Genomic DNA, 12,711 nt, shown 5'->3' with positions numbered 1-12,711 from the left:
ACCTAGGAGGTGTCTCTGAAATCATCCAGGTAGACACATCCCTATCTCCTGGTCTCTGGGAGGATAGCAGCCTGACTGGCCTGACTGTGGCACCCAGGTCCAAGCTGGAAAATTAACTCCCATCATAAAGACATGAGAAGTGTATTTTTCCTTTGGGTGAAAGCAAGTAGCTAAAACAGTAGCCATTCCAACTATCAGGTAAGTTTAGGATGAACTGTGTGTGACAGATGATCCCTTAAGACTGTGTTGCAGGTCTGTCTAGCAGGTTGTACCTGCATGGCTACAGAAAAGAACACCATCTCTTCCTGTCTCTTGCAATATTTTTAGCAGATTGTCTAAAGTGGACATCACATTCTGGTTTAATTTTTATTCAATAATAAAACTATTCTTTCTCTTCTATTTTTGTGGAGAAGTTTTCTGGATTGGTTTGTTAAACTGTATCCACAAAGAATCAAATAACCACATAAATAAATACAACTACTACTTTAAAAACTTTTTAAAAGATCACAAACTGTAAAACAGAGATCACCTTAGGCAGAATTATCGGAATAGATGGACCAACAGTTAAGATCAGCATGATCACAAATAAAATACTACATCTTCATGCACACAAATACTTACACTTTCAATTTCTCCACCACTCATGAGCCAGGTCACTGACATCAGCCAGACACCAGATCAGAGCCAAGGACGCCACAGGGGCGGGGTCACACAGGGATGTGATTTCCTTCATGAGGGTACACCTGAAAGGAAGTGTCCAAAAACACAGTTCCTGGTAAACCTGGGGACACGAGGGACAAACTCTGTCTCCTTACTGAGATCTGTCCAGTGCTGTGGTCCAAACCTGTGGTCTGGGAGTGACTGCTGGGCACCCGCTGAGATGTTCGTGTTCCTGGCTTGGTCCCCAAAGGCTAACAGGCTGCAAGGAAGACCAGATGTGATGGACAATCAATGGACACTTTTCCAGAAAGTAAACTGAGAAAGAAGAGAACATAATTCCTACAGGAGATCCAGAGCAGGAGCCTGTTGTTCTATTAAGAATGGCGGGAAGGGGAAGGAGGCATCCTGAGTGTCCCAGTTGAAGAGAGAGAGATGTGTGGACTCATCCTTCACAAGTGAGGGCAGAAAGTTATGCCTGGGTGTCAGCACACTGCCAGGTTTTGCTCCAGGGCCACTAACAAGAGTGGAAAGAACATTGGCCCCTTTGAGGTCCTTCCTGCCACCCTCAGGGTTGGGCTGAGGGCTGGAATCAGACAAAGGAAGTCTGCTTTCATCACCACCTGCTTAGGAGCCCCAAACTGCTCAGTCGGCAAGGGAAAGAGAAAGGAAACCCAGGAACACTGCTCAATGCCGGCCAGACCACAAACCAGCTCCCAGCATCGTCGATCGAGGGCCTTGAGAGATCAAGAGAAGACACAGGCCAGGGAGGGAGGGCAGGTCCCAGTGTGGACCAGGTACAGAGAGGACCTGCAGTGAGTCAAGAACCAGCGAGGCTGGAAAGACAGACTGGATTTTGAATTTTGACTGAAACAGTGGTAGAGGGCAGAACAAGGGCATCCAGGGCAGGAAGAACTCCTACTGGTGGGAAGGGAGAGTAATGCCATGGGTTCTGCCCACATGTGGGTGCAGCGGACACAAAGATCAATGTCCCCCAATGAGACTGGACTCTCCTCAGTCCAGTGTGAAAAGCGTGGTGCTTGAGAACAGGTCTCTCAAGAAAAACTTCCTTTGAGAGCAGAGAGTGACACCCAAGGGAAAAGCACCTCCTCCTGGGACATGCAGGGAGCTCTTTGGGGCTCCTGGGCAAGGGAATGTCCCAGTGGTCTAGGAGGCTGAGGGAAGAGACTCCAGAGTCAATGCTTTCCAAACCTGGGCTCCTTGAGATGCAGGCCCACCTGCCCTGGAAGCATCTATCTCATCTGGACCCCTTTTGGGTTGATGCACAGGAGCCCTCCTGCAGCTTCTCTGGAAAAGGGGACGTGCTGACTGTACTAACACACAAAACAGTCACTCTGTTTCTCCCCCAGGATCCAACATACTCCTGCACTCTGTTCTCACATCCACATCAGATCTCTCTCACTCACACACTCATGCTCACACTCTCTCTCACACACACACACACACACCCCAGTGCATACACACACACTCACAGTCTCATTTATGGCTCAGGAAAGCAACAATTTGTTAAGGGTCTCTTACTACTGGGCCCTGCTCTGGACACATGGGAGAGACCACAAAATAAGACAGATGATCCCTGCCCTCTCAGGGGGGATACAAACATCAAAAAAATTTCTGACTGTCAGAGAGCTCAGAAGAAACTTCAAATGTGACAGACAAGTGGGTACATGGAGGATACTCCTTGGAGATGACTCTTAGCTGAGCCCTGAGGAGGTAGAGCCCCCTTTGGAAGGCCATAGGCCAACCACACCCATGTAGGTGCATCAGACACAAGTGGGAGGATTCAGAGTCAATGGGGTCACTGAGAATTCTTAAGAAAACATTCAAGTAAAAGGAGCCATCACTCACCAACAAGGCCACACAGGTGCTGGATGAGAGGGGCTAAAGAACAAAAGACAACATAGTTATTGAACAGAGGTCACAACCTGAGAGTCTTGCCCACACATGATCCATCCAAACCCCAAAACACCACGCTCACAGGCCCTGCAATCACCAACACCCACAGCCCCTAAAACACACGTTCCAAAGACCACCTCAATCACACTAACTGACCACCTGAGAATTCCCCAGCCCCAATAACTGAACACAAACCACTGACCCTCACGTGTCCACCATCCCTCCAGGGTGTCTGGGCCATCAGTTAGACACACTGTGGGTCCCCAACACTCTTCTTGCAAAGCTCCCAATCACCAACAACCAGTGACAAAACCAATCCACAGAAGTATGTGAATCAATGAATCCCAAAGTCTCTCACCACAGCTTAATCCCCAATCAGACAGTACAGAACCGTTTGCTCCTGGTCACAGCAGGCTCTCCCTCACTCAGCCCTGCGCATAGCCACAGGTATCCCAACAGACCCCTTAGTTGACTACAATCCCAGAGCCCCTTACCTCCGATTCCCACAGGTTTCTCAGTGTCACCAAGAAACCCCATCACTGGCTCCTCCAAATCCCACTCAAAAATCTCCAGGCTCCTCGTTGACTAGAAACTGTCACTGGAATCTCACATGCTGAGTCCCAAAGGACACCTGCAGACCTCCCATCACTCCCTTCTATGGGTACCCACCCACTCACCTTCACAGGTGCAGGCTTGCTAAATCCCATCACCACCTACCACCTAAACTAGCCCCCGTCACTAACCCCCACAGTGGTCCCCAGCCCCTCATCACATAGGGTTGCCAGCCACTCACCTCCTTGATATCCACTCTCTAGTCCACCCTGTGCTCACCCACCACTTGCTGATATCCCCACAGCTCATCACTCTGCAAGGGCCTCCAGAGCCATACAAACACCAACACCCCCAGCCCTTCCAACAATGCCAAATACCATCCCCGTTTTCCACTCACTCATAACCCCCAACAGGCCACCTATCAACTTAAGCGCAGACCCCCAACACTGATACACAGCCCCCAACCTGACATCTCGGTCACCAGATCCCCAAACACAGACCCAGACCACTCACCAGCCCGGGCCACCCTAGTCACTCCCCTCCACTAAAAAAGCTACCACTAAACTGTCAGGCCAAAACAAATAAAGGGCTTCCCTGGGGGTCCAGTCGTTAAAGAGTCTGCCTTGCAATTTAGGGGACACCAGCTCAATGCCTGGTCAGGGAAGATCCCACATGCCTCAGGGCAACTAAGCCCACACACCACAACTAATGAAGCATATGCTCTAGAGCCCAGGCTCCACAACAAGACGAGCCACCACAAGGAAAAGCCTGAGCACAACTGAAGAGCAGCTCCCACTTGCCACAACTAGAGAAAGCCTGCATGCAGCAACGAAGACCCAGCACAGCCAAAATAAATAAGTGAATCTTTTAAAAAATGCAGACTTGGCAAAGAAATATTTCACTCCAAGAATTTATTATCATGGGTGGTGCAGGGTGCTGAAGTAGGGAAAACGCTGTGGCCCTAAGAGGTAGAAGCATTTCGGCAAGGTGTCAGGATGCCGGATCAAAGGGCAGGGTGACCAGATGGCAGATGACAGGACATTTCACCAGAGGCTGGCCATTTCTCAATGGGCGGGCGGCCGGGGGTGGTGGGGTGGGGTGTCAGGGCTGTAAGGCTGCTCAAGCTGCAGTGCACCAAAGTTCAGGAAACTGTGGGAAGAAGAGAAGCTGAACCAAAGAAGTTTGGTTAATAACTGCTTTGATGTGTGAGGACCAACAGTTCAGCTAATCATTGATGAGGTAAAGGATGACAGGAGTTGGTATCATATTTATCCATGGCCTTGTCACAGGTAAACAAGAGAGTCCTGTGAGGGGAACAGGGTTCTTTGCAAGAAGGTGTTTCCTTGAACCCTGGGAAGGGGAAGACTTCTTAACCTTCCTGTTTTCCAGGAGCACAGGGAACAAAGTCTAACACTGCAGCAACCAAAAGGCCTGTCAACGAAATCCTCAGTTCAACCACTCGGAGCCCTCTCAACGCTGCCCAAACAGACTCCCCTCAAGGGCCTTATCATTCATCCCTTTGGGTCCAGTCCCCAATCCAAGGCACCCAAATCATGGATCACTAGAGCCTTAACTATTCCTACAAACCCTCAATCCACTTTCCCAGTGCACAGTGACACCAAGCAGCCCTTCATTCACTCCAGAGGGTGACCTCTGGGCTCCCTCTCTCCCAGCGCCTGCTGTCGCCGCCCCGGCTCCCCGCCTCCAAAAAAAAAAATCCTTCCCTCCACTGGTTTCACAACAATTCATCCCTTCCTAACCCCAAATTATTGATTTCCACAGACATTCCAATATCTCAACCCTCAAGTGACCCCCAAATTAATCAGCTTCATGGTCTGCTTCACAGTCCCTTCATCGCCCACCACCACCGGAGGCCTCTCCCGGACCCCCAAATCTCCCTCCAGACTCCCACACCACCGACACTTACACCCAACCCTACAGACCCCAGTCCTCCAAACCTTGCCCCTCATCCCGCTCCCTCCCGCTCCGCTCTGCTCTGCCACCTCTAGCCCTTACCCCGCGCCGCCCCGCCCCCTATGCCGCCCTATGCCCCTCCCCCACAGCCTCACCCGCAACGTACCCCCGCACCTGCACCGGAATCGAAGCCTGCGCAGCAGGAAAATCCTTCCGAGCCTCCCCCAGTTCCCGGCTCCGGAGCTGGTTCGTACACACGCCGGCGTCGCCCCAGGCCGGTCCGCGCCGGGGTCATCACACGGCCCCAGTCGGACGCAGAGGCCACAAGCAGCCCACAGCCCCGTCCCCGCCCCAGCCCCAGCCCCCCACAACCTTACCCCTCTGGTCTACAGAACCGAGGCGGACGCGGCTGGGCCTCGGCAGTGTCCACGCAGAACTACATTTCCCAGAGTCCCACTCGCTTTAGAACTACATTTCCCAGAGGGGCTTGCGGCGCGCCCCCCTGAGGGACAGGTGTGCTCTTTCCTGTTGCAAAACGCTTTGTGGCTGAGCTGTAAGGTACAGGGGGCGCTTCCTTCATAATCTGCACACAGTCCTTTTCATTTTTGATCATGCGTAAGTGTTAAGACGCTTCAGTCATGTCTGACTCTTTGTGACCCCATGGTCTTTAGCCTACCGGGCTCCTTCTTCCATGGAATTCTCCAGGCAAGAACACTGGAGTGGGTTGCCATTTCTTTCTCCAATGCATGAAAGTGAAAAGGGAAAGTGAAGTCGCTCAGTTGTGTCCGGCTCTTGGCGACCCCATGGACCGCAGCCTACCAGGCTCCTCCGTCCATGGGATTTTCCAGGCAAGAGTACTGGAGTGGGTTGCCATTGCCTTCTCCATTGGTTGCTTTAGGTACAGTTAATCTTCAGTTCCAGGGTACATTTGTTCCCATTTCTTTGAGGCCAATTCTCAGCACTCTGGCAACAGGACCCATTATGTTGTGGGTACAGTCTGGTCATCATGTAGTTAACTTTTTCACCCTGGTGTTTTTCGTATCTATAAGACTGCTCCCGGGATATGATTCAGAATATTATCTATAGCCCTTGAGAAAGAACTGAAGGTCCTTGACTATGCTTAATGACTATATTATTATTATTTGATCTCCTTTGACTGTTTTCCTTTGTTTCTGCATTTCTCATTTCTCCAATTAAACTTATTCTTTGACTAAAGTTTTCCACAGACAAAAGGCAGGCAGAGGACATGGTGGGTAAGGACTCTAGGGTCCTGTTCCATTTCAAAACCACAGAAAGAGAATGGAAGATCAGGGAAGCTGAGACTGAGAAGAAATTGTTATAAAAAAGACAATTTTTAAATGGAGAAATAATTTTTCTAAGCATATTCCATATAAATCAATGAACAAATTCAATATCTAAAATGATCTGTTTCCAAGATTGGGAATAAAATAAATAGGAGTACTTTTCTACCCAAAGCTTAGAACTTAAGTAGAAAAAAAAAATTAGACATGCAAGGAGGAAACAAAGAATGACGTGCTATAAAGGCCATAAGAATAATTTACATGGTTCAGATTACAAGTCCTACTGCAGTTCATAAATATGGTGAGATCAAAATTCACTGGGACAGACAAGAATGAATTTTGAGGCTTTGCAATATGACTTGAGCATTGAAAATGTCACACAGTGCTTTCTCATGCTGTGACTGTCCCAGGATGAATTCATGTATCAGGGGAATCAGTAATTCTAGAAATAGAGGACCTAAGAAATTTTATTTTTGCCTTCCTTACATCCATTCCTTTTCTTCTGATAATTTATCTCAATTTCTCTTTAGGAAACAAGCTTTCTCCTATGCTTGATCTATGTGGTTTCAGTGGAGCTCCAGACAAGGAAGTATTGGTTTTATACAATAAGCCAAGGGCTAGATCATTGGTCATTGTGACTCTTGTTCAGGGAAAGGAGACTGACTCTGTGAGAGTCAATCCCCATATATTTTCCAGAACTATTATGAAAGAAGTGTCAGTTTTCCTCTGCTACTTCATGAGGAAAGTTTGACTGAAAATGAGGCCAACCAGAAAGAATGGAGAAAGGGAGAAAGTAGTGTAATGCTGATTGAAGTTTTGAGTCAAGTCATTCCTGAAGACTACTGCCTGTTCCTTTCAGTTATTATATAAGAGCTATAATTTATTTTATAATTTACACATTATATTGGAGAAGGAAATGGCAACCCACTCCAGTATCTTGCCTGGAAAATCCCATGGACAGAGGAGTCTGGTGGGTTACAGTCCATGGGGTCGCAGAGAGTCAGATCCGACTGAGCGATATATAATACCTATGTTATATACATTTATGATATCTTCCCAGGTGGTGAGGGGGAAAGAAAGTACATTTATATACATTACATATATGTTTATATATTATATATATACATTTATATATGAGAGCTAATACATTTTCTCTATTAGTTTAAGCTAATCTGAGCTATATTTCTGGCATTTGCATCCAAACGAATCTTAAAAATTTTAATGCATTAATTAAGCATGGTTTTTCTGATCTCACAGAGACAACAGTGAGTGGTGGTTTGAACCAGAATCTTAGTTCCCTGCTTCCCTTAGTTCCCAGTTCAAGAAATGAACCTGAGGTAGCTGGGGTGAAAACCAGGAATTCTAACCACCAGAGGTTAGAGGCTAGATTTGAAGCTTCTCTGGCTCTTGTCCCTGTTGAAAAACAAGTGTTTCAGGGAGACAAAAACTTGAAAACAGGCACAAAATTTATTATTAGGGACACAGCATAACATGTGAGAGAGCACACAGAGAAGCATTTTATTTATTTAAGACAAAAACAGGGCAGAAACATGCACCCAGAGAAGAGGGCGGGCATCCTGCTTAACAAGGAGTGTGCCATCCGAGGGTGGTTCTTCTGGGTCTTTGTTTTTCTCTGGCCAATTATCTCGCTTCTTTCTCCCCATCTGACCTGGACCAGAGCTCTCCCCAATTTGCATGTACATCTTTTGGCCTATTATGGGATAGCACCCCCTTCCTTTTTGACCCCTGAGGAGCCTTTCTGTGCATGCGCGGTCAGGGCAGGTCTCCTTGATCTCAAAAGTGATAGACGTGGTCGTCTTATCTATTTTCTTCAGCAGAGTTCGGCTCCTGCCTTAAACTGTTTGCTTTTTAGTGTCAAGGAAAACAAAACTTCAATTTACTCATCTTGACAAATTCCAATTGCTCAGCCCTGTAGCCCATCTACCTTGTACTTCATTTCCAGCATCAATTCCCATGCCAATTAAAACAAATGACAACAAAAACCTAAGCTAAATCGCTGAAAAATACAGAAACAAATAGGTATGCATTTATTCATTGTTGTAGCTTTACTTCCTTTTTGCATGCAGTTGCCCCGATCACTGTCCCTAATCTTCTATGAATAGAATGGTTATCTCTGTGTTGTATTCTATCATACCTTACACACTCTAATGTTCTCCTTAGTTTCCTCTTTGCTATACACTGTCATTAATTATTCTTACAGCTATCTATTTCTGTCACACACTTTCCCAAGACTTCCTGCCATTTCATTATAAACCAATATCAATCCTAGGACCTCGTCCCTAAAAATAGTTCTGCACTGTTTTAAGGCAGTAGCAGTTTTATATTATAACAAAAGGTTCAGAATTATGAATAAGGGGAATTAATCCAATTCCCCTTAGAATTAGACTAAGGTCTAATATGGTAAGATCTCAAAAGACAGTAGGATTAGGGATTATTCATTTAAATTTACTTAAATGACATAAAATGACAATTCAAATGGGAGAACAGCCTAAGAAAGATCTTAAGTGCTGAGTTTCCTTCCATCAGAGAACAGGGCATAGAGCATTAGGGATTTGTTAAGAATACAGTTTGTTTGGGAATTTTATGAGATCATAATAGCGACTGAGCAGTTCTGGGTTCAGATAGAAAGGCAAGATTAAATTGAAGGTAAGTGGAATAAAAGAGCTCAGGATTTGGATTTCTAGTGATGTAGACATTTACAGTACATTGCATTTTCACTTCAATTCAGTTCAAAGTATTTTCTAATTTTCCTGTGATTTCTTCTTTGAGTTAGCAATTACTTGAAACTGTGTTTTTTCATTTCCAAAAACCTGGGGACTTCCTACATTTTTCTAGGGTTTATTTCTAATTTAGTTCTACCATTGTCAGAAAATATACTTTTAATGGGTCAGTCTTTTCAAATTTATTGAGATTTATTTTGTGATCCAACATAGGACTATCTTGGAGAATGCCCCATGTGCATGTAAAAGTTATGTATATTTAATATCTTTAGTTACAGTGTTCTATATATGTCAGTTACTTTGAGTGGATTCACAGTATTATTTCACTTTTTTTCTGTCCTTGCTAATTTTGGATAATTTTTTTTCTTTTATCTTTACTATTTCCTCTGCTTTGCCTTTTTTAGGTTTACCTTGTTTGGGGTTTTTTTTAATATATATATTTATTTATTTTGCCTGCTCTAGGTTTTCATTGTTGTGTGGGGCTTTCTCTAGTTGTGGTTCACAGGTTTCTCATTACACTAGCTTCTCTTGTTGCAGAGCACGGGCTGTAGGTGCCTGGGCTTCAGCAGTTTCCCCAAGTGGTGGCAGGAGTTGCTGCTCACCTCCTTTGGCGTGCAGGCTCAATAGTTCTGGCACCTGGGCTTAGTTGCCCCGAGGGATGTGGGCTCTTCCTGAAACCAGGGATCTAACCTATGTCCCCTGCATTGCAAGGCAGATTCTTAACCACTGGACCACTAGGGAAGCCCTAGGCTTACTTTGTTCTTTAGCTTTTTGAGAATTCAATTCTTATTGTTTTGTTTTTACTGTTATAACTACTATAATTACTTATGCTATGCTATGCTTAGTCACTCAGTTGTGTCCAACTCTTTGCAATCCCATAGACCATAATCCACCAGACTCCTCTGGCCATGGGATTCTCTAGGCAAGAATACTGGAGTGGATTGCCATTTCCTACTCCATATAATTACTTAAGATTATGAAATCTCCTGTCATCATTGCTCGTAGTTTCTCCCACAAATTAATGCATAGTGTTGTCTACAGTTTTGTATTTCCCTATTTGCTGTCAGTTGAAGATAAGACTTTTTAAAAACAATTTTTTTTCAGACAGAAAGACCTTTTTAAATTATGCTTTCAATTTATAGTTAATATTGCCTAGCATATCAGTAAACAAAGGATATTGCAGCCTTCAAGCCATCACATTACAGCTACCTGACTGTGAGCCTTGAGGGGGTCTCAGGATGAGAAAACACAGACTACTGGCCCCAGATAGCTGAGGTGCATATCAAAGGAATGATTTCAGTGAGCACAGATTATTGTATCTTCCCATAGATGGAAAAGCAGTAAATCCCTTAACTTGAGCTATCTAGTTTTCTTTAATCAATAGTCTTTTGATGTTCCAACGACTAGATCTTTGTTGCAAAAACTCCTACCTATCCTGACTTCCCCTTGCCTCTTCAGAGCAGTCCCCTCTCAGAGTTATCTGAGCTGCTGTGTCCCAGGCTTAAGTCCTCAGTTTTGCCCACAGAATCAAACAGAACACTAACTTTCAGGTTGTGCATTTTTTTCCAGTTGACTATTGTTTGCTCTGTCTTAGACAACCGCACGTTTGTGTGTCCCAATATTGATGTACTTCTACTTCTCATCTACTATACTTTCTCCTCTATAAAGTTGGTAACTATTATTTCGTGCACTGATATTCAGTATAACACTGATATACTATTTTATAACCCTGTGCACTGCGCCTCATAGTCTCACACGGTGTCGTTCTCTGCTGTGCCTTCCTCTACGAACTCTACCTGGTTTGGCCTCAAGACCGAACCACCGGCCACTGTCCAGACGCTAGCTCTTCTCTGAGCAGCGGAGGAAACGACCTATACCGACTCTCTTAGAGCCCGCCCACCTTTCCCATGAGGCCTCGCCCGTCTATCCAGGTCCTCTTCCTGCACAGAGGATTCTGGGAGATGTAGTTTTCTGCCCGCCGCTGGTCGTCACGTGACGTACTTCCGCCTGCGCCGCCCTGCGGCTGTGAAGGAGTACGCGCTTAACGGGCTGTATCCGTCAGGGCTTCTGTGCTCAGGGGCGGGGCGGGGGCGTTCTGTTACAGAGACTGCGGAGCTAGCTGAGACGCGAAGTTATCCTGGCCCAGAAACGTCCTGTGCGAAACAGGATCTTGACCAGCTGAGCCCCCACGGTCGATCCCGGCGTAGAAGCAGCCAGCCCGGCCTCGGTCCCTCCTGCATCAGAGCTACAGAGCGGTACAAACTCATTGTCCAAGTTCCCTCTGCCCGGGCCCGGAAGCCCCTTCCCTAAGAGGGACTCAGCCCCGGAGGGGCAGGTGCCTGGTGCCCGCGGACCCCCTCTTGGTGGGCGGGGTGGGACCAGCAGGGATATCCTCAGAGTTCGGTTCTCTCCTCCGCAGCCTGCACGAAACAGCCCGGGATGGCCACCAGGTTCCCTACAGCTTCGTGTTCGGTAAGTAGGGACTTTTTCACTTAAGAAAGCTGACTCGGCCGTGAGGGCGGACCTCTTCATCCCTTCACGGTCACACCAGGGCCTGAACTCACATATTCCCCGCCATCCCCCTGAGTCTCCAGAAACGTTCCTTGTCTTCTGGCACTTGGTGTCCGGTGCCTTGTCCGTGGGCAGTTACTCTGCTTTGTTGTCTACAGCGGACCCTGAATTCTGAGGGCAGTGAGGGCCCTTGTGAAGGAAATGATCCTCTATCGTTTCAGGTTTTCCACACACAAGTATAGAGTTGTCTTCGCGTCCAGATTTCAGGGCATCAGCAGGGAAATTATCTCCTTTTTGTTCATTAGCTTGTTCAGATGTTTGTATACTGAGTACCCTCGTGAGCTGGATCCAGAGATTGATGCTGGCAGTGCAAAGAAATCACGTACGTTTCTTGTTTTAGAGGAGCTGTGGTCTGGCGCACAGAGTCGTTGGGCAGGATGGCGGGGAAGGAGTTTAAGGATTCAAAGCGGGAAGGAGCAGTGTTGTGAGAGGAGAGAGCCAGTGGACCCTCTGGACCGTGCAGGTGGTTGGAGGACTGAACCAGAGGGAGACTTAACAGCGAATGCTGAAATCCTGAGCTGTTGGTACACCGGTGATGTGTCCGGTCTTGAGAACACTGTTGGAAGAAGTATCCAGGGACAGAGTGTATGTAGCTTTTTTTATTTTTCCCTTTCCTTCTTTTAAGATTTATTTATCTTTGCCTGTGGCTGGGGGTGGTGGCGGCGGGGGTAGGTCTTCCTTGCTGCTCCGGCTTTCTCTAGTTGCAGTGAGTGGGGGCTACTCTCTAGTTGCAGCGTCTGGGCTTCTCATTGCGGTGACTTCTCTTGTGGTGCACAGGCTCTGGGGCAAGCGGGCTTCAGTAGTTGCAACATGTGCGCTTAATAGTTATGGTCCCTGGTCTCTAGAGCAGGGGCTCAGTAGTTGAGGTGCAAGGGATTAGTTGCCCCGAGGCATGTGGGATCTTCCTGGACCAGGAATCAAATCCATGTCCTCTACAGTGGCAGGTGGATTCTTTACCACTAGACCTCAGAGTGTAGCTTTGTAGGTATTTTAATATGTGGTGCCTACAGTTGAGTCTGTAGCTCAGGTGGGAGTTTTCAACTAACATGTACCGATTA

The 12,711-nt window shown here is 46.7% G+C and overlaps 2 protein-coding genes across 17 annotated transcripts in view; one reads left to right on the top strand and one right to left on the bottom strand.

Annotated features, from left to right (window-relative positions):
- ZNF605 (zinc finger protein 605) overlaps positions 1-5,474 on the bottom strand; it is a 32,279-nt gene extending 26,805 nt beyond the window's left edge. For 5 of the 13 annotated variants that reach the window (XM_027567163.1, XM_027567174.1, XM_027567176.1 and 2 more), the window contains exons 1-3: positions 5,207-5,395; positions 2,527-2,559; positions 622-743 (exon numbers count right to left, since the gene is read on the bottom strand). Coding sequence is in view for 1 of the 13 variants with exons in the window: in XM_027567172.1 (XP_027422973.1) it covers positions 622-663 (42 nt within the window). In the remaining 12 variants the exon portion in view is untranslated. Of the gene's footprint in view, positions 1-621; positions 744-844; positions 920-2,526; positions 2,560-3,068; positions 3,319-3,367; positions 5,074-5,206; positions 5,396-5,417 lie in introns of those variants that run through there. The other 8 variants (XM_027567167.1, XM_027567170.1, XM_027567169.1 and 5 more) reach the window with 8 other exon arrangements.
- Positions 5,475-5,573: 99 nt separating this feature from the next.
- The window catches only part of LOC113907654 (zinc finger protein 26), a 70,845-nt gene continuing 63,707 nt past the window's right edge, over positions 5,574-12,711 (top strand). Inside the window, exons 1-4 of one of the 4 annotated variants that reach the window (XM_027567186.1) lie at positions 5,574-5,655; positions 11,187-11,337; positions 11,502-11,554; positions 11,994-12,238. In XM_027567186.1, the coding sequence (XP_027422987.1) occupies positions 5,652-5,655; positions 11,187-11,337; positions 11,502-11,554; positions 11,994-12,238 (453 nt within the window). In that variant the 5' untranslated portion in view covers positions 5,574-5,651. Of the gene's footprint in view, positions 5,656-11,186; positions 11,338-11,425; positions 11,555-11,993; positions 12,239-12,711 lie in introns of those variants that run through there. The other 3 variants (XM_027567182.1, XM_027567185.1, XM_027567183.1) reach the window with 3 other exon arrangements.

This window comes from Bos indicus x Bos taurus, chromosome 17 (assembly GCF_003369695.1).
Source record: "Bos indicus x Bos taurus breed Angus x Brahman F1 hybrid chromosome 17, Bos_hybrid_MaternalHap_v2.0, whole genome shotgun sequence".
NCBI classification, from domain to species: Eukaryota; Metazoa; Chordata; class Mammalia; order Artiodactyla; family Bovidae; genus Bos; species Bos indicus x Bos taurus.
Note: the sequence above shows the minus strand (reverse complement) of the source record. Positions and strands in the feature narration are given on the sequence as shown.